The 24,321-nt window shown below is 42.1% G+C and overlaps 1 protein-coding gene across 7 annotated transcripts in view; it reads right to left on the bottom strand.

Annotated features, from left to right (window-relative positions):
- The window catches only part of SULF1 (sulfatase 1), a 178,207-nt gene that overhangs the window by 55,742 nt on the left and 98,144 nt on the right, over positions 1-24,321 (bottom strand). For 5 of the 7 annotated variants that reach the window (XM_058699775.1, XM_058699774.1, XM_058699773.1 and 2 more), the window contains 3 exons: positions 15,470-15,709; positions 4,715-4,866; positions 2,193-2,362 (listed from right to left, as the gene is read on the bottom strand). In XM_058699775.1, coding sequence (XP_058555758.1) covers positions 2,193-2,362; positions 4,715-4,866; positions 15,470-15,709 — 562 coding nt within the window. Of the gene's footprint in view, positions 1-2,192; positions 2,363-4,714; positions 4,867-15,469; positions 15,710-24,321 lie in introns of those variants that run through there. The other 2 variants (XM_058699776.1, XM_058699779.1) reach the window with 1 other exon arrangement.

Raw genomic sequence — 24,321 nt, 5'->3', positions numbered from 1 at the left:
TAGCAAAAGCTGGTGGCAAGCTGGATTTGACCCCAGCGTGCCAATCCCTGTCTTTGATTATTGGTTCCCCAATGTTGGCACTCATGTCTTCCTCATGCCTACATTCTTGCCGTACTATATAGCACTACTCGTAAATATCTGTGGAGTCAAATAGAATTTTTAATTGCTGGAGTCAGAGATGCTGCTTTTTAGTTATCACTAAGGCCCTAAGAAATCTGCAGATTCCTCTCTTCCCACAATTGTCTGTGCATGCCACTGAGCCGTCAGAACCTTTTGACCTGTGGCTGATTCTTCTGGAGGCCCAGGACCTTGCCTGGAAGCTTCAAAGGCAGGATGACTTCTAAGGAGCCATAAAACACCACATTTTGTCAATCCCTTCTCCTCAAACTCGGGAAAACACTGGTAATGTTTACAGTTGGAGAAAGCCACCATAGGCTGGGAATCTGCCAGGGCAACAACAGAACCTACACAGACTGATTTTTGATTCAAAAGAAAAGAGAGGGACGCCTGGGTGGCTCAGTTGGTTACGCTTCCTACTCTTGATTTCGGCTCAGATCATGATCTCACGGTTCGTGAGATTGGGTCCTGTGTTAGGCTCTGTGCTGACGGCATGAAGCCTGCTTAGGATTCTCTCTGACCCTCTCTTTCTCTCTCTGCCCCTCCCTCCCTCGTGTGGGTGCGCACGGGCTCTCTCTCGGTCTCTCAAAATAAATAAATAAACATTTAAAAAAAGAAAAGGAAAGAGGCACGGAAGAACCTGGTAGAGACTTCTGAACCAGCAGGTTGCTGAATCTGTAAGTGATCTGTAATGGACAGCCACTTGCCACTTGTGGGCTTCACTCATGAATTTAGTCGTAAGGTTATATGTAGGTAGACCTTCAGAGACTTATATATCCAACCACAGGGGTCTTTCCCAAACACAGTGAGTCATCCAGACCACATTCCCCAGGTGCTGGGGCAAACTTCTTTATTTGTTGACAGTATTGTCTGCACTAAAACACCTCCCTCCTCCTATCCCACTGGGCATGTTCGGTAGGATATCCATCCTGGCTTTATATCTACTGCTAGTTCCTATCTTCTGTCAGTTCTGATACCCTTCCTTCTTTCTAAATCACTTGATGTGATCAAGACGCATTAAGTACCACCACTGACCAAAAGTGATCAGTTTATTCGTTATAAGAAATAAGAAATCAGGAAAGGTTCTTCAGGGATATGGAATGACCAGCAACGATGGTGCCTTCAGTGCTTCTCTTTTCATAAACACATTTAATCTATTTTCTTTCTGTCTGGGATTGTGGCTGGGAAGTCAGTGTGGATGAAAACGGATGATATTTAAGCATAAACAGATTAAGAGCCAATTTTGGAGGTTTAGTGATGAAAGAAACAGATATCAGTTCCCTGTTCCCTACCTGTCTGATGGCCGATCCTTCAGCAGACACAGAGCCAACTGCTCTGTAGGGAAGCCCGCATGTTATTGCCATGGGTGGGAAGGAAGCATGTCGACAGAGTACAAAACAAACTCATGTTCTTTGCTGCCAAAGCATCTAGACTTTTTCACTCTGGGCTAGTGAGAATCATCAGCATAACGCAGCTCTCTGCTCTCTGCCTCAGCCCCCCACACCATCAGCCCCCTCCCCGAGCCTCCCCGCCCCTCCTTACCAAGGATCCTGCCTCTCAAAAAGAAACATCAGGTATTTTAAAGCCGTGACCTGAGAAGGCCTCTTGGGCAAGCCCATTCAAGCTTTCTGCAGCAATCCTAATTGCACATCTGTAGCAAAGCTACGACACTATTCACCTAGAAAATAACCCCGCGTTTCTACAACCAGACCAGGGATCGCCAGTCTGTTGCTATGAAAAGCATACCACTGGATCGTTGTTTTTATTATTAGGTCACGCTCAGGAATATTATTTAAGACAACTGAAGGGAACACTTGATAAAAATTTCCCCCAGTAAGCCTATGTGCTTCTCTTCCTTTCTATTTGGCTACCTATACATGTTGGAAATATGATTCCTAACAACACCACTAGAGAAGGCCCTGTGGCCAGCCTGCGCCATGGTCTCATGTCAGAAGCTGGTATTCCGGCCTCTGGAGACACGGTGTGGAAGGAAATGGGGTGAGGGAGAGGTGGGAGGTGGAGAGCAAAGGAAAGGCCTGTGTTCAGCAGGTCCCAGAACGGATGTTATTACTCACATGTGTTGGGAAGCGTTGGGGTACAGTTTTGAAAACTGTGGGGCCGAGTCCTCGGGGCCGTGGGGCGCAGCGTGGCTGATCACCATCATAATGGGCCTATGGGGATACATTCTCTTAGACATTTTGAAGTAATTAATGCTCTCGTTAGTGATTAAGTCTGTGAAGTAGTCCTGAAACATACATTTGACACAAAACAAAAATTACAAAAGGTGACATTCATCAGATCACATTTGAATACTGCTTTCTTCAGAAGCATCTCCCTGAATGAAGAGATAAGGTCTAAAGCAGGAAGGAAAATGACTCCCAAAGCAGCAAAACATCTTCCCTAACAGAGAAAATCGGTTGCCAGTTACTTGCTAGGGCTGCTAGGTTGGTAACACGCAAAAATTTTATTTTAAGTAAAGCACAACTTAGCAATTAAGAAAGAAAAAAAGTCAAGTTCTGTTTGTCCAAGATAATGATCAGATCTGGCAATCCAAATGCTAGAGAACATGAAACACCGGATACATATTTCATTCTCAGGTTTCATTGATGTAATTCGTTGACAAAAAATTTACTTCAAGGGCAGGAAACACCCACGCCCACTACAAATTCACAGTTGCAGAACAAACACACACACACACACACACACACACACACAGCCACATGCACAAACAAAAGCAAAGGTCTTTTCTTTAAATTAAAATTTCACCTGTGGGAATTACACAGTAATTAATTGCTAATGAAAGCCATAGCCAAAATCTGGGTACACAGGAAAAGCTGCAATATTTTATCAATTAATTTACTTGAAACACTAAATATGGGGAGCATTTGATTTCCTGCAGATTATACTGTTAATTGCACAACTAAAATGATACAGCTGCTGGCATTTGGGCCTGACTTCTTAATAAAATGACTTAAGCCACAGTCTGAGGGACTGATGCAACTCTGTAAGGGAGAAGGAAGAAATGGAATGAAGAGGAATGATGAAAATTTTAAATTAAACCACCTGCTTCCTCCAAGTGGGTATCATTGGCCTGGAGTTCCAGTACAAACTTTATTCAGAAAGTGCCCAGACAACGTTCACCATGGTGGAGGCTTCCAGGCATGACTAATCACATGTAGATTCAAGGACCAGAACAGCTGCCAAAGCAGTGCCCAAGGGAGGAAATCTGTGTCACATGTCATTGTTAGGACAAGTCCACAGGCTATCACCTTCCTCCATGGGAGTGTCTGATTCATTCCTTTTCTCACTAAAAAAAGAGCCATATATTCTTTTTGGACACAGTTGTCTTTGACACTTAATCAGCTGTGATAATGGGCAAGTTACGCTAATTTAGTCTTTGGAGGGAATCTTGATTACTTTGCTCTCCTTAGGACAACAGGGAAAGAAAGGTTAATAGCTTGAACAAGGAGCATGAAAGCATCCCCACAGATAAAAAATGATAGCAGTGACAATTAGTGCACTTTGTAGGACATTGCTCAAATCTGCCTCCAAGGTCCCTGCCAGCTCTCGACTTTGATGAGTCTGGAATCCTATTAGCAATGTTTGTGAATTTCATTTGCATTCATTGTTTTCTGAGGGATACCAAAGAGCGAGGCTTACACCTCATCTCCAACCAAGTTCCTTGGGCTCAAATCGGGCCAAGCATAAAGGCAGCACTGTGCCAAAATTAAATCAAGTTCCCTCTTTCTGACTTCTACCAATGGCTCTTTCATAGCGATCTATGCTGGATAGAGCAGACTGTCAGCTTCTTTTAGATAAGCGAGGAAGAGATGGGCACGGCTATAAGGGAAGAGCATATTTTAGGCTAACTAGCAGGCTAAATTCAAAGATATTTCCCCCTTCACTCTTGTCCTCTGAAAATTGTTTTGTTTTAAGTTGGCAATCACAAAACGTTTGTGAATTAAAAAAAGTCTAATCTAGGATCTATTTATCAGAGAGCCAAGGGACATGTCGATTTCAGTGTCTATGAACTGGTTTGGAAATCCTAGGACTGATAGCCTCAGAGACTTTCATGGACTCGAGTCGCCATGGGGCAGGTGTGTCCTTGCCATGTATCAAAGCTTGCTCCCACAGGAGTAAGAGAAAGGACCGTGGTTTCTCGACCTTCGATTATTGCACTTGTCTGCTCTTACTCTTACATCTAAACGTGAAGCCATGGACGAAATATACTTTTACCCCAATGAAAAGCAAAATGGTACAAGATGAACATTTGATTATGTGGACCAATCCTCTGGAGTGCAGAGAAATCAAAAATTATCACAAGACAGAGTGGAGAGATCTATGATTTTCTTGATGATAACTTTCATCAGAGGCTGATTGCCTTTCATCCTAATGAGGGAAAAAAATCACTAGTCAAAGTCAGTGTTCCTTGAAAATCTTTTTCTTGCCTGGAGTTTAAAATTACCTTAAAATTTCTCATTCTAACATTGTGAGAACATAGAAAGCCAATCTCATGTATAACTTAACTCACTGAAAATGGCTTTTCCCCATTACACATAAAGTAAATTGATGCAGTGTGAAAGTGCCTGAAAATTACCTTTGCATAATCAAATCCATGCTTTTCTTTGATGCCATTGCGACAAACAGTGTAATTATAGAAACGAGAATTCTTGATTAATCCAAGCCATTCTCGCCACCCAGGAGGGATGTAGCTGCCATTATATTCATTGAGGTATTTTCCAAAAAAGGCTGCAATGGGAAAAAACAGGATTATTTTCTCATATGAAATGATTAATCACAAATAAATGCATAAATGCATAAGTATGAAATTATGACTTGAAAAAGAGGCAGTAAAACAAAAGTTAACCTAGGTAACAGTGGATGTCAAAACAACAATAGTGTAATACTCTTGATTCTTTGGCCAAGTGACACACACAAGCATTTTCCTTTCAAATAAATAAACATCGCACCCAAGTACATGGATTATCGTTCAATAAAATTACCATAATGATCACGATACTGCGGGTACATCTATTTCTTGTGGCTGTGCTGGGATAATAGCAGAATTACCCTTTTGTTAAGTTGATGTGACAGAGAAGTAGCCAATAGAAATCTGGAATGCTACCTCTGGGCAAATACTGGAAGACTGAAAGTTCACTCTTTGTGATAAAATAAGTTTCCTAATTTCACTATTTGAGAATTGTAAAAACTATTCACTCTTTGAGTTGTAAAAACACTATAGAAAAGCTTGTCTTTGTTTTCACATATCCAAATTTTCCAAATCGAGGAATCATGGTAAACTCCATTTCTATGGCACATGGTAAGGGTTTTTATGTCACACGCATTTTACAGCATCGGTGTTTACATTATGTGTATTTCATGAATGCATAGGTCTATTACTGATAATTAAAAATCCTGATAACATAGAGTTACTACACAGATGGCTAATTTTCATAGAATTATAGTGCAACAGAAGTACATGGGCCACAAACATGCACACCACTGCTCATCGAAGAGGGCACTGGAGGGGCTTCATATTTGTAACTCTGGCATGTCACACATCCAAGAAAGGCCACTGTGCAACAAGACTTATTGATCCTTTCAGAGAAAAACTTTGAATTTGGTCCTCTGCCACAGATGATGATAGGAGAGGGGCAAAGGGGAGAGAAAGGCAGGTTGGAGTTTTGGGAACAAAATGGGTTAGATTTTGAAGTCAAATACCTTGTAACTATTAGAAGGGTCCCAAAAATGTATTGTTAGCATATTTTTGAGAAAGAGGGTACTATCTTTTTCTTTCTTTCTTTCTTTCTTTCTTTCTTTCTTTCTTTCTTTCTTTCTTTCTTTCTTTCTTTCTCTTTCTTTCTTTTCCTTCCTTCCTTCCTTCCTTCTTCCTTCCTTCTTTCTTTTTCTTTTTCTTTCTTTCTTTCTTTCTTTCTTTCTTTCTTTCTCTCTTTCTTTCTTTCTTTCATATGTTCACTGACTTTAATCACATTACATTTACCATGTTATCACCATGGAATGTAAATTCAGGTTAGACAAGAGAGCTTCACAAGTGCAATAAAGCAATCTGGAATATACCAAAGTTTGTGTATAATGTCTGACCAAATCGCCTTGCTGATAAATAATTAATCACTTCAATTGTAGGTAATTTTTTTTAATGTTTGTTTTTGAGAGAGAAAGAGAGAGAGCATGGGGGAGGGTCAGAGAGAGAGACACACACACAGAATCTGAATCAGGCTCCAGGCTCTGAGCTGTCAGCACAGAGCCCAATGTGGGGCTTGACCTCACGAACCGCGAGATCATGACCTGAGCTGAAGTCAGACACTTAACCAACTGAGCCACCCAGGCGCCCCATAATTTGTTAACATTTATGATTCTTACAGAGAAAATAAACAAACTGCATACATTTAAAAAGTGTTTTTCATTAACTTCGCATTAGTACTTAAAATACACATTTCTATTTCAAGATGATGTTTAAAAATTATTCTAATACAACAGCAACATAACCGTAATTCCGCAGCTACACAAAAAGCTAAACTATGTTCCGTAGTTAAGTTATCCTCATGTTTACATGTATGGTTCTGAAGTAAATACTATTTCTCAGCAGCTGCTCTCAGCTTTTTAGGTTTGGTTTAAACACACACACACACACACACACACACACACACACACACACATTTTCATTTGTAAGGAAGCTTATAATGTGATATTCCATGCACTGTTCTGAAAAGGTTCTTTACGAGCCAACCAATCCTAAAAACTGAAGTACTCAATCAGTCTGCAAGAGGAGGACGGTACTATTTCCAATAGTTGTAATTTCGCCAGGGACACGGGTATAGACAAGCACTATTTTGGGTAACCTAGATGTTTGGTCGCCCCATTAGCTTGCAGACGTAGATAGCCTTCCCCTTAAGTAGGAAGGAGTAGAGAAATTTTTGTATGTGTATATATAGGTGTGTATATGTGCACACGTGTGTTGCACACATGCACACTTACACCTGTATGTACATACATATGTAACACACACATGCATACAAGTTTTACTTTTTCTGATTTTTACGAGGCTGCAATCTTTCGTTTTAGGGGGAAACGATGGCTAGCCAGATGCCTTCCATGTCAAAGCCACTTTCTAGGTTCATTAAGCAGGGTCTCCCAGACACCTCCACTTACATCCACGAAGGAAGACAGCTTCTGGATGACTGGCTTGAGAAGATGAAAACGGATCCCAGGATCAGGCACTTTATTGATAGTGCTCTTCAAGCACGCATTTCTGAATCTGTAAACTTGTCCACAGTACATCATTTCTGTGTCTTTATGGGATAGCTAGTTTGCTTTCATCTTTGGTCCACAGCCACCTGTAGGATACCTCCACCTGAATGTTTCACTCGCACCTAATACAATCGTCCAGAACGGAATTAATCCTTTTCCCTTAGGAAATTACTTCTTTCTTCAGATTCCTTTTATTCTCTGAGTGTCATAATCACCTTCCTGGTCAACCAGACTTGGCACCCCAGAGTCTGCCCTGATTTCACCCGCTCCTTTGGTCCCCTTTGCTAAGTAGTCGCCACCACCTGCAGGTTCTAGGTGGAAAATGGCTCTCGAACCTGCCCCACCCTTGATTACAGGGCTCCCCTCACGAACACTTACAGGCTTCTGCCAGCTCTCCTAGCCAGGCTCCAGGCTTTTTCCACTCCTGGTGCCACCTTCCCGAAGACTGGCTCTGGTCACATCACCCTCTTCCAACAATTGTGGACGGACCGTCCCCCTCACCTGCACAACCAAGCTTCATTTGGTAGCTTGCCATTCAAGGCCACCCTGACTGGACAAAATCTGGACAAAATCCCTCTTTCCAGCTCCATCCTGCATTTCTCTTTGACCCCGTGTCCAGAGAATGCATTTTCTCCATTTGCTCTGGTTTTCACCTCTCTGCTTTGCCTGTGCTTTGCCCTCTTCTCCCCACTGTTTACCAAGACCAGACGAGGTGCCATTTCCATCTCAGTCTTTGGCCGGTTCTACAGCGATTTGGTTCTGCGGCTCTAGTGCCATTTTCCCTTTGTTCCTCATGCTACGGTCATGTTTGTACGTAAGCTGATCTCCCTTAGACCGTAAGGGTTCTGAGGGCCAACATCGCCTTTGCCTCATCTCTGTACTCCCCCTGCTTCCCATCCTTGCATATAGTATAGGGGCTCCGAAAGTTTTGTTTCTTTTTTTTTTTTTTTTTTTTTTTTTAATTTTTTTTTCAACGTTTTTTTTTATTTTTTTTTATTTTTGGGACAGAGAGAGACAGAGCATGAACGGGGGAGGGGCAGAGAGAGAGGGAGACACAGAATCGGAAACAGGCTCCAGGCTCCGAGCCATCAGCCCAGAGCCTGACGCGGGGCTCGAACTCACGGACTGCGAGATCGTGACCTGGCTGAAGTCGGACGCTTAACCGACTGCGCCACCCAGGCGCCCCCGAAAGTTTTGTTTCTTGCACTGGGGTTCATGGACCTCCATGTATTCTGGGGATTCTATAAATTCTAGACTTACGTTTTCACTTGAATTATAAGTGGCTGAAGTTGATATTTCTGGTCGGAGTCATTTTCTTGGAAGAGTTGGCTCAAGTCTGAGAAACGGGGGTAGGACAAAATGTCAGAGGGTCTCCCATCAGGTAGGACTCAGGATTTCCCTCTGAGCTGACTGTGTGCAGTAGGAATTCTAACGAGGGGTTCTTGTCTTTAGAGACTAATCACCTTTTCACATAAAGTACAAGATAATTTTCCTTTCTAACAAAAGGCAATGTGACCTCCAGTCAGAGGCCGTGGACCAGGGCCACACCCACCATTACTTCAGAAGGGGACGATTTCCAGGAACCTTCCACTTAATAACCTTGGGCCCAGCTCTTTCCCCTGGCCTTCTCCTCATCCCCAGGGGTTTTGTCCCACGTTCCTCTCCGTCTGTCTTAAAAGAGGTAAAAGGGTACAGTGGCTTGGAATATAAATGCTGGAGCCAGCCTGCCTGGGTTCAAATCCTGGCAGTGTCATTTGCTAGCTATCCTCAGGCAAGTTACTTAGCCTCTCTTCACGTCCAGTTCTCCATCTGTGAAAACGCGAGGATACTCATAAGCACAGTGGCGGGGTCGTTGTTAGAATCGAGTGAAATAAAACATACGTAAAGCGCTTAGAACAGTGCCTGGCACATAACAAGGGCTTTTTTAATGCTGCTGCTGCTGCTGGTATTATTATTAGCAGCACCCTTGTCATTATGCTCCCAACGCTGTATCCTGGTTTCAAATAATGTACCACTCGGCTGTCCAAGGAGATCTTGGAGTTCCGCGCTTGTGCATTTGGAAAACTTTCTTGAGAGGTTACATACTTTTCTTCCCCAATCGGCCACATTTTGCGGCAACGAATTCCCATTTGGCTTCCGTTTTCTTGCTTAATTAGTTTTTAGATTTTTCTCCTGTTACGTTCAGTTTTGCTCTCTTGTTTTTTCCTCTCGGGGCAGCCACGATGGGTCACTCCTGCCCTTTGCCTCGTTGTTTTATTTGTTCGGTTATTTAGTGCTGTTTTCTATCCATCGCCATGGCTAGTGCCCCTCCCTTAATCCTCCCCTTGTAAACTATTCCTTCTAGTCTCTTAATAGTCCTTGTTGCTTGCTTCAGAACTCCCTCCAGGTTTTCGGTGTCTCTGCGCTAACAGAGTGTAAAAACATGTACTCAGGATTCCAGATGTGCCCTCATCCAGCACACTTGTTCCGAGAGAGACCAGGACCTCATGCATCACGATGCGGCACCCCGGTGCTGTTGGCTTCAAGTTACTCTGGCCTTTCTTGTTGCCTCGTAACATTGAGACTCATTTGTAATCACCCCTGGCCTCTTTCAACATTATGCTTCCTGGCAGCGCTCTGCAATTGATTATCTGGGCTTCTAATTATTTTCTTCCAGATGTATTAAATCTCGTTCTCCCTCCCTAAGGTGAATTTCATTTTCTCGCCCATATTGCCAATATATTATGTGTAGTTTGAAGTTTTTCTTATCCCTTGGCATTGGCAATTCACGTCAACTTACTACCATCAGAAAATATCACTAACACACCATCTACCTGTCCTTCTAGATCATTCTCTTCTCTGAGACATCATTAAGCACTTCCCTTCATGGCTGTTTAAAAAGGGGGTGGGGGGGGTCGGGTGACAGGCAGAAAGATCAGAAAGACCTGATTATAATTACGGGTGACTTTAGGCCCTGCTACGTCTGCGGAGGACAATCTGTTACATAATACTTAAAAATTTTTCCTTCAACTCTTTGAAGCAAAGGCTTTTAGGTCAGCAGGAGGAACTACAGAAAAGAGTTCTGATGCTGTGGAGAAGTTAAATCTTATTTAACATAACAAATGGTACACTAATTGAGTTTTTACTGCGTGTAATTGATAAACTTGGGGTCACAGGATTTTACTGGTAGTTAACACACCAATATACGTAAGTTTGAACCAAGTTAAAATTATAATTTAATTCCCCAAGGAGACTGTAAGTCTAATGAAGACAAAGATCTTACTTATATCTTGTCAAGCCAAGGATCTTACTTTATATCTTTTCATATCTTAGCACTTAGTATAAGTCTAAGCATATGTAGTTCAATACATGTATGCTATACTATATGTTACTATCAAGATCTATAATACCATAACTCATTAAAATAAGAATATTAGTGTGTGGAGGACAAATAAATAAATAAATAATTTTGCTATGAGTAACATAAGTTTTGTAAAATAAAACGACATGAAATCAGAAGAATTGATTCATTGGTCTAAATTATTTTGTTATAAAAGACTTCTTTACAAAGAGATTTACTGCAGCTCTCCATTAAATATTGCCCCTTTCACCCAAGTGATATGAAGTTAAATGAGTATGACTAAAGTTTAATTCACATGTGATTTCATGTATCATGTGATACGATTGTAATGTGAACACTACAATCTTTAAATGAGTCAATATAAAACGTACAGGGATTATAATAAAATTACAGTTTAATTTCAGGCAGGAAAGAAAACCTAGGAACCATTCTGGTTGATCTCTGCATTGCATATACAAATTGGGAAACTAGCTCATGCTAGTTTTATTGACATATTAAACATATTAAAGGCAGAGATGGGACAAGGGTCCGACTCCCCTCAGCCTTGATTTAAGGTTTGTTTTTTTTTTTCTGATATGTGATGCTATCTCTCCAACGTGGCTTGTTACTTTTACCTTAAAACCGATGACAGGTTTTACATTCATGTCTATACTCATAAGAACTTTACACTACATTTTATTTTTTTTGAGCAGATGGGCAGGATATTCATTTCTATGATAGATAATCCAATATCAGTCCCACTTCACTTGTCAGAACATAAAATGCAATAGACGTGTTGTTGTATTTTCCCCTTTTGAACATTAAAGCTGTTGGACAGTCATATTTTCCATGAGTAAAGTTAGAAAAATTTAGGCTATAGCCAGTCCAAAAATATGCCTCAGTTCTGAAAAAGAAAAAATCATGTCAGACAATGGTAAATATAATATTGGATCAATTCGATTCATTTAAATCCACATATTCTGGAGGCATCCCAAAATAAGCCTCTTAGTAATTCGTCTTCTCTGAGTTGTTCATAAAACTGATTACTGCATTGTGCTTTTCTTTAGATGAATATTTATGTATGATATATATTTTGGTTTCTTGCATTATTTTTCTTAGCTTCTCAGCTAAATGTTCCAAATAATGTATTCATTATTAGAAAAACAATAAAATCTTTATATATTGGCTTTCCCCCCTTCTAGTTTAGTGGCTTATAAATAATTATGTTGGTTTAATACCTATTCACCAATTTTCTTAATTTCCTAAGATGCCTGTCCTCCTGATGTGCTTATTTGTGTATTTTCAAATGGGACCCTGTCCCTGGCTAGATCAATAAACTCTTGTCACAAAGACATCTCTGCTTCCTAATTGTCTGAGACACTTCAATATTTTCCCATCAAGGATAAATTTAAATTGTATAGATCTCTATCATTGACATTTTAGTCTTCCAATTTGTATTTTTGCCTGATTCACTAATGGGCCATCAAAATTTATTATGTGTGTATCATCCTTTTTTGGTTTATCAACTATTTGGAAAAGTCCTCGTTTCCTTTAAAGAATTCATTTTCCCCTGTTAAGATGACTCACTATAAATTCAATTATTACCTAAGTATCCAGGCCCCTGGGTGGAAGGTTGGCCTTAGAATCAGACTTAGGTTCCAGGAGCAAATCTCCTGTTCTTGGAGAAGACAAGTGACTGAAGCAGGCTGCTGGGCTGCACAAAAGGCCTGACAGTTGTCATCGGGGCAGGCTTATGGGGTGCAGTGTCATTCTAGACCTAACCTGTACATTTAGGGTAGGACACTGGAAAGAACTCTGAAGACCAAGGTCCTGACACCCGTTCTTCCCATTAGAATATCAGATGTGCCACTTTGATCTTGTTGGTGTAAATTTGCTCACCTGAAAATAAGGGGATCGAACTAAATTATCTCTATTTTATTCAAGCTCTTGTAATCCATTGTAGGGTAGATATAATGTAGTATAACTAAAACAAGGCCCAGAATATACTGCGCTTCTTAGATAATTTGTTTCTATCTTGGTGACCCAGTAAACTTCGTAATGGATGGCATTTCAATTTTTCCTTTTGCCATCTGGAAGCTTAGTTCCAAATATGCACCTTTTCTCCACATCTCCATGGCATGCACTTTGTATACCAAGCTTTGCCTTGACTTTAACTGGTACAGCCCTTCATTTCCATTTTCCAGGGTTCTTACTGTTCGGTATCCTGTTACGTTTTACGTGTCTCTGAAGGTGCTATGGAATGAGGCATGACAGAAACATGTAAAGAAAGAAGATGATGGAAAAAGGAAAGACTTTGGAGTCAGGTGTGCTAGATTCATCCTACCACGGGTAAGCCTGTGACCTTAGACAACTCTCCTGAGTCTCTGTTTCTTCACTGGCAACACAGGCAAATCCTTTCTTTCCAGGTTGCCAGAAGAATTACGTGAGACAATTTAGATAAAGCGTCTGTGCACATAAGTAAACGACATATGTTAATTTCCTTCTTTTCCCCCTTTCTTTTTTCTCCCTAGTTTTATTGATGTGTAAGTGACAATCAAAAGCTGTAATATATTTAAGGTGTACAACCCGATGGCATAAAATACATAAAGACTGTGAAATATTCACCACCGCCAAGCCAATCAACATATCCATCACCTCACACCTCTACTATTTTCCTTTTGTGGTCACAACACCAAAGATCTACCCTCTCAGCAAATTTCAAGTGCACAATACAATATTGTGGGCTATGGTTACATAGCCGTATGCCGTTTCTTCAGAACTCATTCATCTTCTTCTTGCCCTTGCTTGATTTGCCCCGAAACAGACTATCAAACCCTGGTTGACCACTCTTAGTCTTGGTAGGGTTCTCTGTGTCATCCTGCAGCTTTATTTCTCATGACAGGCATCGTCCGTCTCACTCTGGATATGGTGAGAGTCCCGACCCTTCAAGCTCTATACCTGCTACTAGGGATTAAATTCTAGGGAGCCTGGGAGTCGAAAGGCATTGATTTCATATGATGCTTCTCATGAACAAAACACGAGTCGGTGGTTAAAATCAGGAACCAGGCATCAGGGGAGAATTTCTGGTTTCGCTTCCGAGCTGGTCACACAGTATTTGAAATCCCCACCCCAGTTATAACACACAGCCAAGTACATTTGCTGTCTGTAAACCCTACAGGGATGTTTGATGGGTTTGCAAATTGCCTTAGGGCTCTCAGACGAAAGGTGCCATAAATTTAAATCACTTATGTGAGAAAACACACTTAGGATAAGGCACTCTCAGTAACCTAGTTTCTTTCCTAAGTATAAGCAAACACCCTTGAGAGTCACGGGAGGAGCCTTCCCTCTGAATGGAGATCTTGAGATGCTTGTGAATGACAATGCTATCAGAGTCAAAATCAATATTTTTATCCATAAATAACAAGTATTAAGAGCGCACAGAACGCCCTGAGAAGAAGCAAATGGCCTCATACTTTCCAAGTCCAGAGGGAAAGATTAATTTCATGTTTTAAAGATATTTCAGAGAATACATATATCTGAAACCCTTTACTTCTAAATCTTCAGAATAGAGAGGCTGTAGACCCGCAAACCATTTCCAACAAACTTTAATGATGACATCTTTAATCCTTCTAAGTCTTGGTGGTTCTGAAAAAAACTATTTGTGCACTGCAGCTCTTCTATAAACACCTTTGTTGCCTTTCATGAAGAAATGTTCAGAAAACCCCTAAGAGAACATCGGAATGCTGGGATAATAAAGGCTTTGGGGGCTAACGTTACCACAGTCTTTCTTACAAAGATTGAATGACCTTTATGACTTCTCTTTTTTTAAAAAAATTTTTTAGTGTTTATTTATTTCAGAGAGAGACAGAGTGCGAGTGGGACAGGGGCAGAGAGAGAGGGAGACACAGAATCTGAAGCAGGCTCCAGGCTCTGAGCTCTCAGCACAGAGCCCGACATGGGGCTCAAACTCACAGACCGCGAGATCATGACCTGAGCCGAAGTCAGATGCTTAACTGACTGAGCCACCCAGGTGCCCCTGTGACTTTTCTTGAAAGAGGTCTCCAATTTTCAAAAGAGCAATTAACCAGAAACCTCTTCCTGCCCTATGTAGGTTAAACAATGACAGCAGGTGTAGCGATTGGGAGGCCTTCCTTTCCTGGAAGACGGGGGTGAACATGTGAGACCTACAAATAACCACAGCCTAAGCTAAAGAAACTCCAACTTCTATTAGTTATGAATGAATAAACAGATGAATCAACAAGGCACACCTCATTGGCTTATTCATTCAGTTATTTACTAATTCAAAAAATAATTTTTGATTATCTAGTGGGTCCCAGGTCTTGGAGTGGATGCTAAGCAGTTTCAAACATTTGATGATTTCTCACTGAAACAATCTGCAGGAATTTACCAACACCTAAGACAAGCCTCAGGCTTGATCCCAAGCAGGCAAATGATCCCAAGCAGGCAAATGGGGTGAATACTCTTCTGTTGCAGATCCTCTTAGAAAATTCTGATCGTTGGGTGCTCTGATGAATATAACACTTTTGTAACGTACCCACTGAGAATCACTCTTTTTTCTAAGGGATCGCTCATTGGTACACTTTTCAGAGTAAAAAAGAAGGGCATGGGGAGGACACTGATGCAGAAGAGAAGAGTTTACCCTACTTCTGCTTATTGGAACTTCATCTATTTCATTACACCATGCATTTACCTGTATCTCAGATACACCGCCAGAAGTTCATTGGCTAGAAAGTCCACCTTTACCTGTTCTGTAGCCAGTGTTGTTAAGATACACAGCAAAAGTCCGAGGTTCATGCATCGCCTGCCAGGACGGCGAAGAGCAGTTCTCATTGTTGGTGTAGACATTGTGGTTGTGCACATACTTTCCGGTGAGCATGGAGGACCGGGAGGGGCAGCACATGGGGGTAGTCACAAAAGCGTTGGTGAAGGTGGCCCCCCCATGCTCCATAATCTTTCTTGTTTTGTTCATGACTTGCAGGGACCCTGGAAAGGACAATTTCAACGTTGTTTAGCAGCCTGCGCCACACGAACACCCATTTATGCCGTGTCACTCAGTGACCCTGTTCCCCTGGTTTATTAATTTCCCTCCATTGGCTTGAAGGGCTCTATAATTTGACAGTTCCTATTTCCGGAACAAAATTAAGCATTTGGGATCCTATCATCTCAAGCATTTTGCAGAATAATAAACACAATTCAGCTTCTCCTCTCCTTACTCACAAAGAAAAAAATGCAGGCTAATCTGATAATTAAAGCTAGAATTTTAGATATGGAGCAAATTCAAAGGCCAGCAGCCTTTTGAAGATTACCAGAGAACAATAGCCTGTTACACAGAACATCAAAACCCCAGCCCACCACATATGCACAATGCTTGTGACATTGCAGAGGTTACTCGATATAGTGTTTCAATCATATGAAATTAAAGAGGACAGCCATTTTTCCCCCTATTAAGTAAAAGTCTCTCCAAAATGTCTGTATTTAATTTAAAAAATTTCTTCTTTGTAACTTGGTGTTCCCTAGCAAAGTCACCAAATACCTGCCAGTTTTTCTATCAGGATAGTACTACCAATTTACATCTTAACTTGTTTACATGTAATATCAAAAGACAGACTGCTTATGAAAGAGCTATGATTCTACTGCACTCAAAAGGATTTACATAGAGTAAAATATTCCATTCTGACTGTGAAGGATGAAATTGTAACATAAGATTGCTGAGGAAGAAAAAAACTACTTCGATTACTCTACCCAGCCAAACACTGCCGCTGAAACACATCCAAATACTGCAGAAAAAAAAAGCACAGGCTAGAATTCAATAGTCTTTTCAGGACTTGTCAAGAAATGCACTACAGAGCACTACAGCCAAGCCCATTGCATTTGAATCCTGGAGCCTCACATTTCCAACAGGTCCCACTTCTTCCAAAGAAAGGGAGAAAGTCTATGTCGTTTTCCAGCGAGGAAGGAAATCGTAATGCAAACCAGGCAAGCATTCAGAGCAGAAGAGAAGTGTGCAATGGTCCAAAAAGCCACAGTTAGCCTGATTTTTTTCACATATTAGCTCTTTCTGTTCACATGAAACATACGAAAACAGGAGGAAGGTTTCTAATTGGGTCTCATTAGAGCTCCCTAAAATAGGCTTCAGTTAGGAGGATTCCTGACTGCTTTTTCTCCCCTGGTTGTCTTCAGGGGATCAAGCAACCTCTTTGTAATCGGTGAATAACATGTAGTGAGTGCCCACTTCATGCTGAACATTCTATCAACCTCAGTACTCTGGGCTGGTCCCGTAAGTGTAGCGTTAACAAAAGAAATGGAAAATCCTCTGCTCCCTTGGTCTTCGGCAGTAAACTATCTGGACGAGAACCTACGTATAGAAATCACGTTGGGGATATTTGCAAAGCAACGTAAGAGTGTGGCTATAGCAGTAGCAGTAAAATAAGGCTACAAGGGACTGAGGGGGATGTCTAATAAGAGTTCTGAAACAAGAAATGAGGACAAATGGAAGGAGAGCAGGAAGAAAAACGCAAGACGGGCGCAGTGTGTTAGTGGACAGGACGGTATGTGTGGGCTCGGGAGGTGGGGGGAGTAGACGGAGGAGTGCAGCACACTGATTCCCTAGAACGAAAAAGAATGGACACTTCTCTTCATGAAATGTGGGAGGCAGAGTTAGTGAATGGCTTTGAGGTTGGGCAGAGATATTTAGATTTGAAAGAATAGCCAAAATGAAGGCAGAACAGTTTCTTTGTCAAAGGCATGAATGACACGATAAGGAAAAAGTCTTTGAGGGTGTTGTGGCAACGTGGTGATGGAGGTATGTGCACTGAAGAGGGAACAGGCCGCTCCATCGACGTCACGGCCAAGGGATCGAGGAGGCTGTCAGGCCATGAGATGATAAGCACCTGAACTGGATGGTGCCTCTAAAACGGAGCATCTAAGAAGCAGATCCCAGAGACACCATAATGCATCAGAAGGCGATGAGTTGACTATACGTCAACATCTTCGGCACAGGAAGAAAACTGGAGAAGTAATGGTTCGTTGTTGCTCAAGAAGTAACTAAAAAGATGGGACGCCTGGGAAGCTCAGTCAGTTAAGGGTCTGACTCTTGATCTCGGCTCAGGTCATGACCTCATGGTTCGTGAGTTCAAGCCCCGCCTTGGGCTCTGTGCTGACAGCGCAGAGCCTGCTCGGGATTCTCTCTCTCCCTCTTTCTCTGCCCCTCCCCAGTGTGGTCGTGCTCTCTCTCTCTCTCTCTCTCTCTCTCTCTCTCCCTCCCTCTCTCAAAATGAATTTAACAAAGAAGTAACTAAAAAGATATATGCCCTGTAGAAGATCAAGGAAGTCCATTTTAGAAATATGGTTTATATTTTTTGATCATATGGGGGAAGCACCCTGGACAGGGAAAGAACTAGACAGATACAGACATGGGGAGTGGGGAGAGTGAAGGTTAGACGCCCAAGTCTACTCATTTGTTCCTCTCTCCTCTTTACATCTCCGCAGTGCTTACTTCATGTAGTATCTTGAATTTGGGGAAAACTCAGCAAACACTGTTGATGGATTTTCATTGTCAAATACTCTCTTTATTTCACAGAATGGGGTATCCGTTTCCTTTATGAGTCTTAGCACATTAACAAAAAAAAAAGTACTGGGAACCCTCCTCCAAGGTCCTGAATCTCCTGCAATTCCCTGTTTACAGACTCATTCAGACTGCTGATAGGGGACGGCAGTGGGAAATCTGATCTAAGGTCAAATAACAGGAAAAGGGCAGCTAACACTTAGTCCAATTCATAACTTGAATTTGCCCCCACCAGGACTCCTCTGCCATTCTAAATGTCACTCTTTTAATTAACTAAGCTGATTATGTCGAGGTCCTAAATAATTCGTCCAGATTCCAACCAGGTCCCACATCAAAGGGACTGATGAGGACCTTTAGTCCCCTCGGTCACCATGACCACTGTAGCCCCACCACTAGGATTCCTGAAAGTGGGTATCTGGCCTGAGGTTTCTCAGTGAAGAGAAGATTCTGAGACAGTGTTTCTCCAACTTTAAAAATCACCCGGAGAGCACGTCAAATCGGAATCCTGGGCCCGCCCTGAGGTGCTGATTGAAGAAGACTTGGGGAAACACCAGAGAATTTGTACTTGTAACAAGCTCCCTAGTGAAGCTGCTTCACTTCACTTGCACTTGGACCACACTCGCACTCGAGTGTCTGGCTGGACACAGAACCTGGGAAGCCTGGAGCTGCGAGAGACTTTCGTGGGTGCCTCTAAGTGGCTCAGCCCAGTCCCGAGGTGCAAGACACTGCAGACAGGAATGGGAAACATCGATGTCATGCTTAACTCTCAGCCGGATTCCCTTCGGAGCACTTCACACACATCAATCAGTTCATTTAATCCTGACGATAAGCCTTCACAGCAGGTGTTATTACTTATTACTTGTATATAAAAATCACAGATGATAAGACTGAGGGGCCAAAGGGTTAAATAGCATTCTGAGGGCCACACAAACCCTAGGTTAGCAGAGCCTAGACGCGAATGCAGGCAATCTGCTCCAGAGACCGTGCTCAAGAGCCCCTAGATCTCGGCTGAGTACTGGCCGTGACACTGACGTTTTCAAGACTGAGAAACAGAAAAGCTGTCTGCTCGCAGTCAAGATACGTCTCACTTTCTGCAAACTTGTATTTTGCTTCACCTGGCCTCTTAGAGGCGATGCTGACAGGCACTGCTGCCTGCCTCCCGCCAGCCCCCTCCCCGAGGGCTGAAGTGACCTCAGTGGCCCAGGCCAAGGTGAAGGGGGAGTGGGCTGTGGATGCGTCTGTCTTCGTAGCTGACATCCACGCCGGTGCTAAATGCAGCCTCTGATCTCGGTGGGTTCTGTGCAGATGACAGGCACGGGGATCCCACCCCTTCACTCTGACTTTGTATGTACCAGTAAGGAAAGCATGAAGCACCTTCTTGGCACGGCTGCGTGTCGATTAAGGTCGGTCGGTCGGTCACACCGATTTGCACCACATGCATCACCGTCGTGATGACACTACTGGTTTCTCATCGGGACGCTCTCTCTCCCTGAAGCTATTCTGTAATAAAACTCATAACTATGCACTTACAGCTGTTGAGATTAATGAATGGGACAATGTCCTGTCCTGTTGTTGGAAGGACTCACTTTTGTATGTTATAAATTTTTACTTATTTATTTTGAGAGAGAGAAAGAGAGACAGAGAGAAACCAGGAGAGGAGCAGAGACAGAGGGACAGAGGATTTGAAGAGGGGTCTGCGCGGACAGCACAGAGCCCCATGTGGGGCTCGAAACTGTATGCCACGAGATCATGAGCTGAGCTGAAGGCAGCCACTTAACCGAATGAGCCACCCAGGTGCCCTGGAAAGGCTCAGTTTTGTTTTTAAGCTGCAGCTCCTCACTTCTCTGAGTTTCAGGTCTTTGGGGTCGAAAATGCAAATTGTGCTGATTCTCAGTTATTAGAACAATTATTTCATAGGCATGACACGAAACTTACGGCTGAAGACTCATAACAAGATTCACAAGGCAGTGCTTAGGAGGCTAAGAATGAGACGAGAAAGAGCCCTGGACTTGAACTTATGGGAAAACATCTGGATTTTGCCATAGATCAGCTTGAGCAAGTCTTTTACTCTCTTCCGGGGTGAATGTCTCATCTGTAAAATGGGGCTAAGAATAGTTCCCCAGCTGGATCACAGGGTTGTTGAGGAGCAAATGGCATGATGCTGTTACAGTGCCTCTCGCATGGAGTGTTGTCAGATGGGCTGGGATTTCACTGTGTGCTCAACCCGCCACATTAATTTTCTCCTGTCATTTTCATGCCCTTCTCTTCTCTGTAATTTACATCTGAATTCCAAAAGGGGGATAAAAGTAGACAGGTTGCCGTAGACTGAATATTTGTATCCCCCACAAAATGTGTGTGTTGAACCCAATGTCCAAGGCGATGGGGTTAGGAGGAGGGGTCTTTGGGAGGGGATTAGATCATGAAGGTGGGGCCCTCATGAGTGGGATTAATGCCCTTATATAAGAGGCCCCACGGGGCTCCCTTGCCCCTTCTGCCGTGTGAGAACACATAATGAGACAGCCATCTGTGAGCTAGGAAGCAGGCTTGCACCAGACATTGAATCTGCTAGTGCCTTGACCTTGGACTTCCCAGCCTCCAGAACTGTGAGATATAAATGTCTGGTGTTTATAAGCCACCAAGTCATGTAGTCTATGGTGTTTTGCTATAGACTGCTCAGGAGTAAGACAGAAGTCAACTATCATTTCTATGTTTTAAGACTTAAAATGTTAATGATGGCTTATAGTTAAAAATCTGAATTCTCTCCTACTCCACATATACTGCTCCCCTACGTCCCCTTAAGCAAGAAGCCTGACTTCATTTTCATTTAAAATTGTCCGTGGGGAAGCCTGGGTGGCTCGATTGGTTAAACCTCTTAAAATCGACTCTTGATTGTGGCTCAGGTCATGATCTCGCAGCTCGTGGGATCGAGCCCTGAGTTGGGCTCTGCACTGACAGCATGGAGCCTGGTTGGGATTCTCTCTCTCCTTCTCTCTGCCCCTCCCCCATGTGCACTCTTTCTCTCTCAAAAATAACAAGTAAAATAAACATTAAAAAATAAAAATAGGGGCACCTGGGTGGCTCAGTCAGTTAAGCGGCCGACTTCGGCTCAGGTCATGATCTCGCGGTCCGTGAGATGGAACCCCACTTCGGGCTCTGTGTTGACAGCTCAGAGCCTGGAGCCTGTTTTGGATTCTGTGTCTCCCTCTCTCTGACCCTCCCCCGTTCATGCTCTGTAGAGACAGAGCATGTCTCTGTCTCAAAAATAAATAAACGTTAAAAAAAAAATTAAAAAAAATAAATAAAATCGTCCTTGGAGGTGGAAGCCTGACAAGGATGCTACAAAGTGACTGTAATCGGATCCAGTAGCCTAAAATGTTGCCTTAATTTAAAAAAGTACACTAGGGGCGCCTGGGTGGCACAGTCGGTTAAGTGTCCGACTTCAGCCAGGTCATGATCTCGCAGTCTGTGAGTTCAAGCCCCGCGTCAGGCTCTGGGCTGATGGCTCGGAGCCTGGAGCCTGTTTCCGATTCTGTGTCTCCCTCTCTCTCTGCCCCTCCCCTGTTCATGCTCTGTCTCTCTCTGTCCCAAAAATAAATAAAAAACGTTGAAAAAAAATTAAAAAAAATAAATAAATAAAAATAAAAAAGTACACTAGTCAGGTAAAACACATCTGTGGGCTAGCTCTGGACTATAGATCCCATTTGTGACCTCTGATTTAAAGAAATGAAATATCGGGCGCCTGGATGCCTCAGTCCGTTAAGCATCCGACTTTGGCTCAGGTCATGATCTTGTGGTTCGTGAGTTCAAGCCCCGCGTTGGTCTCTGCACTGGTGGTGTGGAGCCTGCTTGGGATTCTCTCTCTCTCTCTCTCTGTCTCTCTCCCTCTCTCTTTCTGACCCTTTCCCATTTGCATGTGCGCAGGCATTCTTTCCCTCTCTCTCTCAAGATAAAGAAATAAACTTAAAAAAGAAAAAAGAAACAAAGTATTTCCATGTATTATGGTTTCCTAATTCCACGCATGATGGAAAAGAAGCACTGGGTCAGCATTACCGAGATGTTAGCCTCTGCCCAATTTCCTAAGAATTTAACAAATGCCACATTGAGTCAGATCAGCTCAACATTTTATTCCTCAGAGAGGCACCCAGGGACCCTTTTGGAAAGATGTAGAGCTTAATTTCTTTGACTCCAGTCTCAGAAATTTAGGGGAGTTCCGCAAGCATTTTTGATTTTGTTCTTTTTGATTTATATAATATCTTAACTGCAGGAAAATACTGGAACTTTCAGCTTTAGTATTTTTAGATGTTCAGCTTTTGAATTTAAGCTTTTAAAAAAGTTTAATATTTGATGATAGCTGCTTCAGATGTATTTTTCAAATTTTAAAAGAAAATGTGGATATAATTGGTATTATTGATATTACTACTCCGTCTCCCTCAAACTTCATGTTGATCGTGTCCATGTGTGTTTTTCTCGCTTAAAAAAAGGCCTATATCTTCCACCCGTTAACATAGTCCAAAAATCTGAACGGTTTATAGGTATAGATACAACCTAGGCTACTTCTTAAGTTGGGCAAAAAGTAAAACCAGAAACAAGGGGACCATTGGTTAAGTCATTTCATCTTTCCACAGATTAATTTTCTCCCGGGATAATGATCTTTGTTCTACCCACCCAATTTGGGTGGGATGAACACAAACACAATAATGAGACTGAGTGTTCTTTGGAAAAAGATACCATGCAAGGTTCTAGCACTTTTATTAATAAATTCCTTATGTGTCTTCCTCCCTTCACAGAGTACTAGTTTATTTTATTTGTCCTTGGACAAAGTTGAGGGAGTGGCCCCCGTTCCCATTGAATAAAAGCTTTCCTTCTGAGCTTGATTTCATAAACTCTGATTACAACCCTTCGCAGACTTTGTCTTTCCAAACAAAGAGGTAGAATAGCTTTATTCTCTCCCCTAAAGAAAGGCATTCTATTATAATTTTTGTAATTGTTTTTCTAATAAGTCTGTTGTATCTTTCTGGAGGTACAGTAGCCAAAAGTGCCTGCAGTATTACAGGTGCAAATAATTTTGCTATTCTTTTTAAGCATTTGGCAAGCATAGTTACATGTACGTGAAAAAACAAAATCAAACCCAACTGTATCAAAACCACAATGCGATACCACCTCATACCCATTAGGATGAGTATTACTAAAAAACAAAAATCAAAAAACAAAAACCAAACAACCAAGACCACAAATGTTGTCAAGAACGTGGAGAAATTGGAGTCCTTGCACGCTGTTGGTAGGAATGTAAAATGGTGACACTGTTATGGAAAACACTATGGAAGGCTTTTTAAAAATTCAAAATAGAATTATCAAGAGATCCAGCAACTCCATTTCTGGGTATTTATCCCAAAGAATTGAAAGCAGGGTCTTAAAGAGGTATGTATACACCTATGTTCATAGAAGCATTATTTGCAATAGTCAAAAAGTGGAAGCAACCCAAATTTCTATCAACAGATGAATAGGGACACAAATGTGGCATATACACACAATGGAATATTATTTGACCTTCACAGGGAAGGAAATTCTGATATATGGATGTGCCTCGAGGAAGGATAATAGACTAAGTGAAACAAATCGGTCCCAAAAAGACAAATATTTTTCCTTTATCATAAGTGGTATAATTCCACTTACATAAAGTACCTAGAATAGCCCAATTTGTAGAGACAGTAGAATGGCAGTTGCCAGGGGCTGGGGGCGGGGAGAGTTATTGTTTAATGGGTACAAAGTTTTAATTTTGTAAGATGAAGACTTCTGAAGAATGGTTGCATAACCATGTGAATGTACTTAACACGACTGACCTGCACACTTAAAAATGGTTAAGATAGTAAAAATAAACAAATAAAAACAACAACTAAAGTCTAGAGCAGTTAGGCTCCAGAAGGATTATGAGAACATTACAAAAGCCCAGGCAAAAGTCTCCATTAGGTAGTGTCCACCACCAAGGGCACAACTGTTTGGCAGAGAAAGGAGGTCTTTTCTTCCTTCCTTC

This window comes from Neofelis nebulosa, chromosome 14 (genome assembly GCF_028018385.1).
Source record: "Neofelis nebulosa isolate mNeoNeb1 chromosome 14, mNeoNeb1.pri, whole genome shotgun sequence".
NCBI lineage: Eukaryota > Metazoa > Chordata > Mammalia > Carnivora > Felidae > Neofelis > Neofelis nebulosa.
The sequence above is the reverse complement of the archived record's forward strand: the minus strand, read 5'-3'. Positions and strand labels throughout refer to the sequence as shown.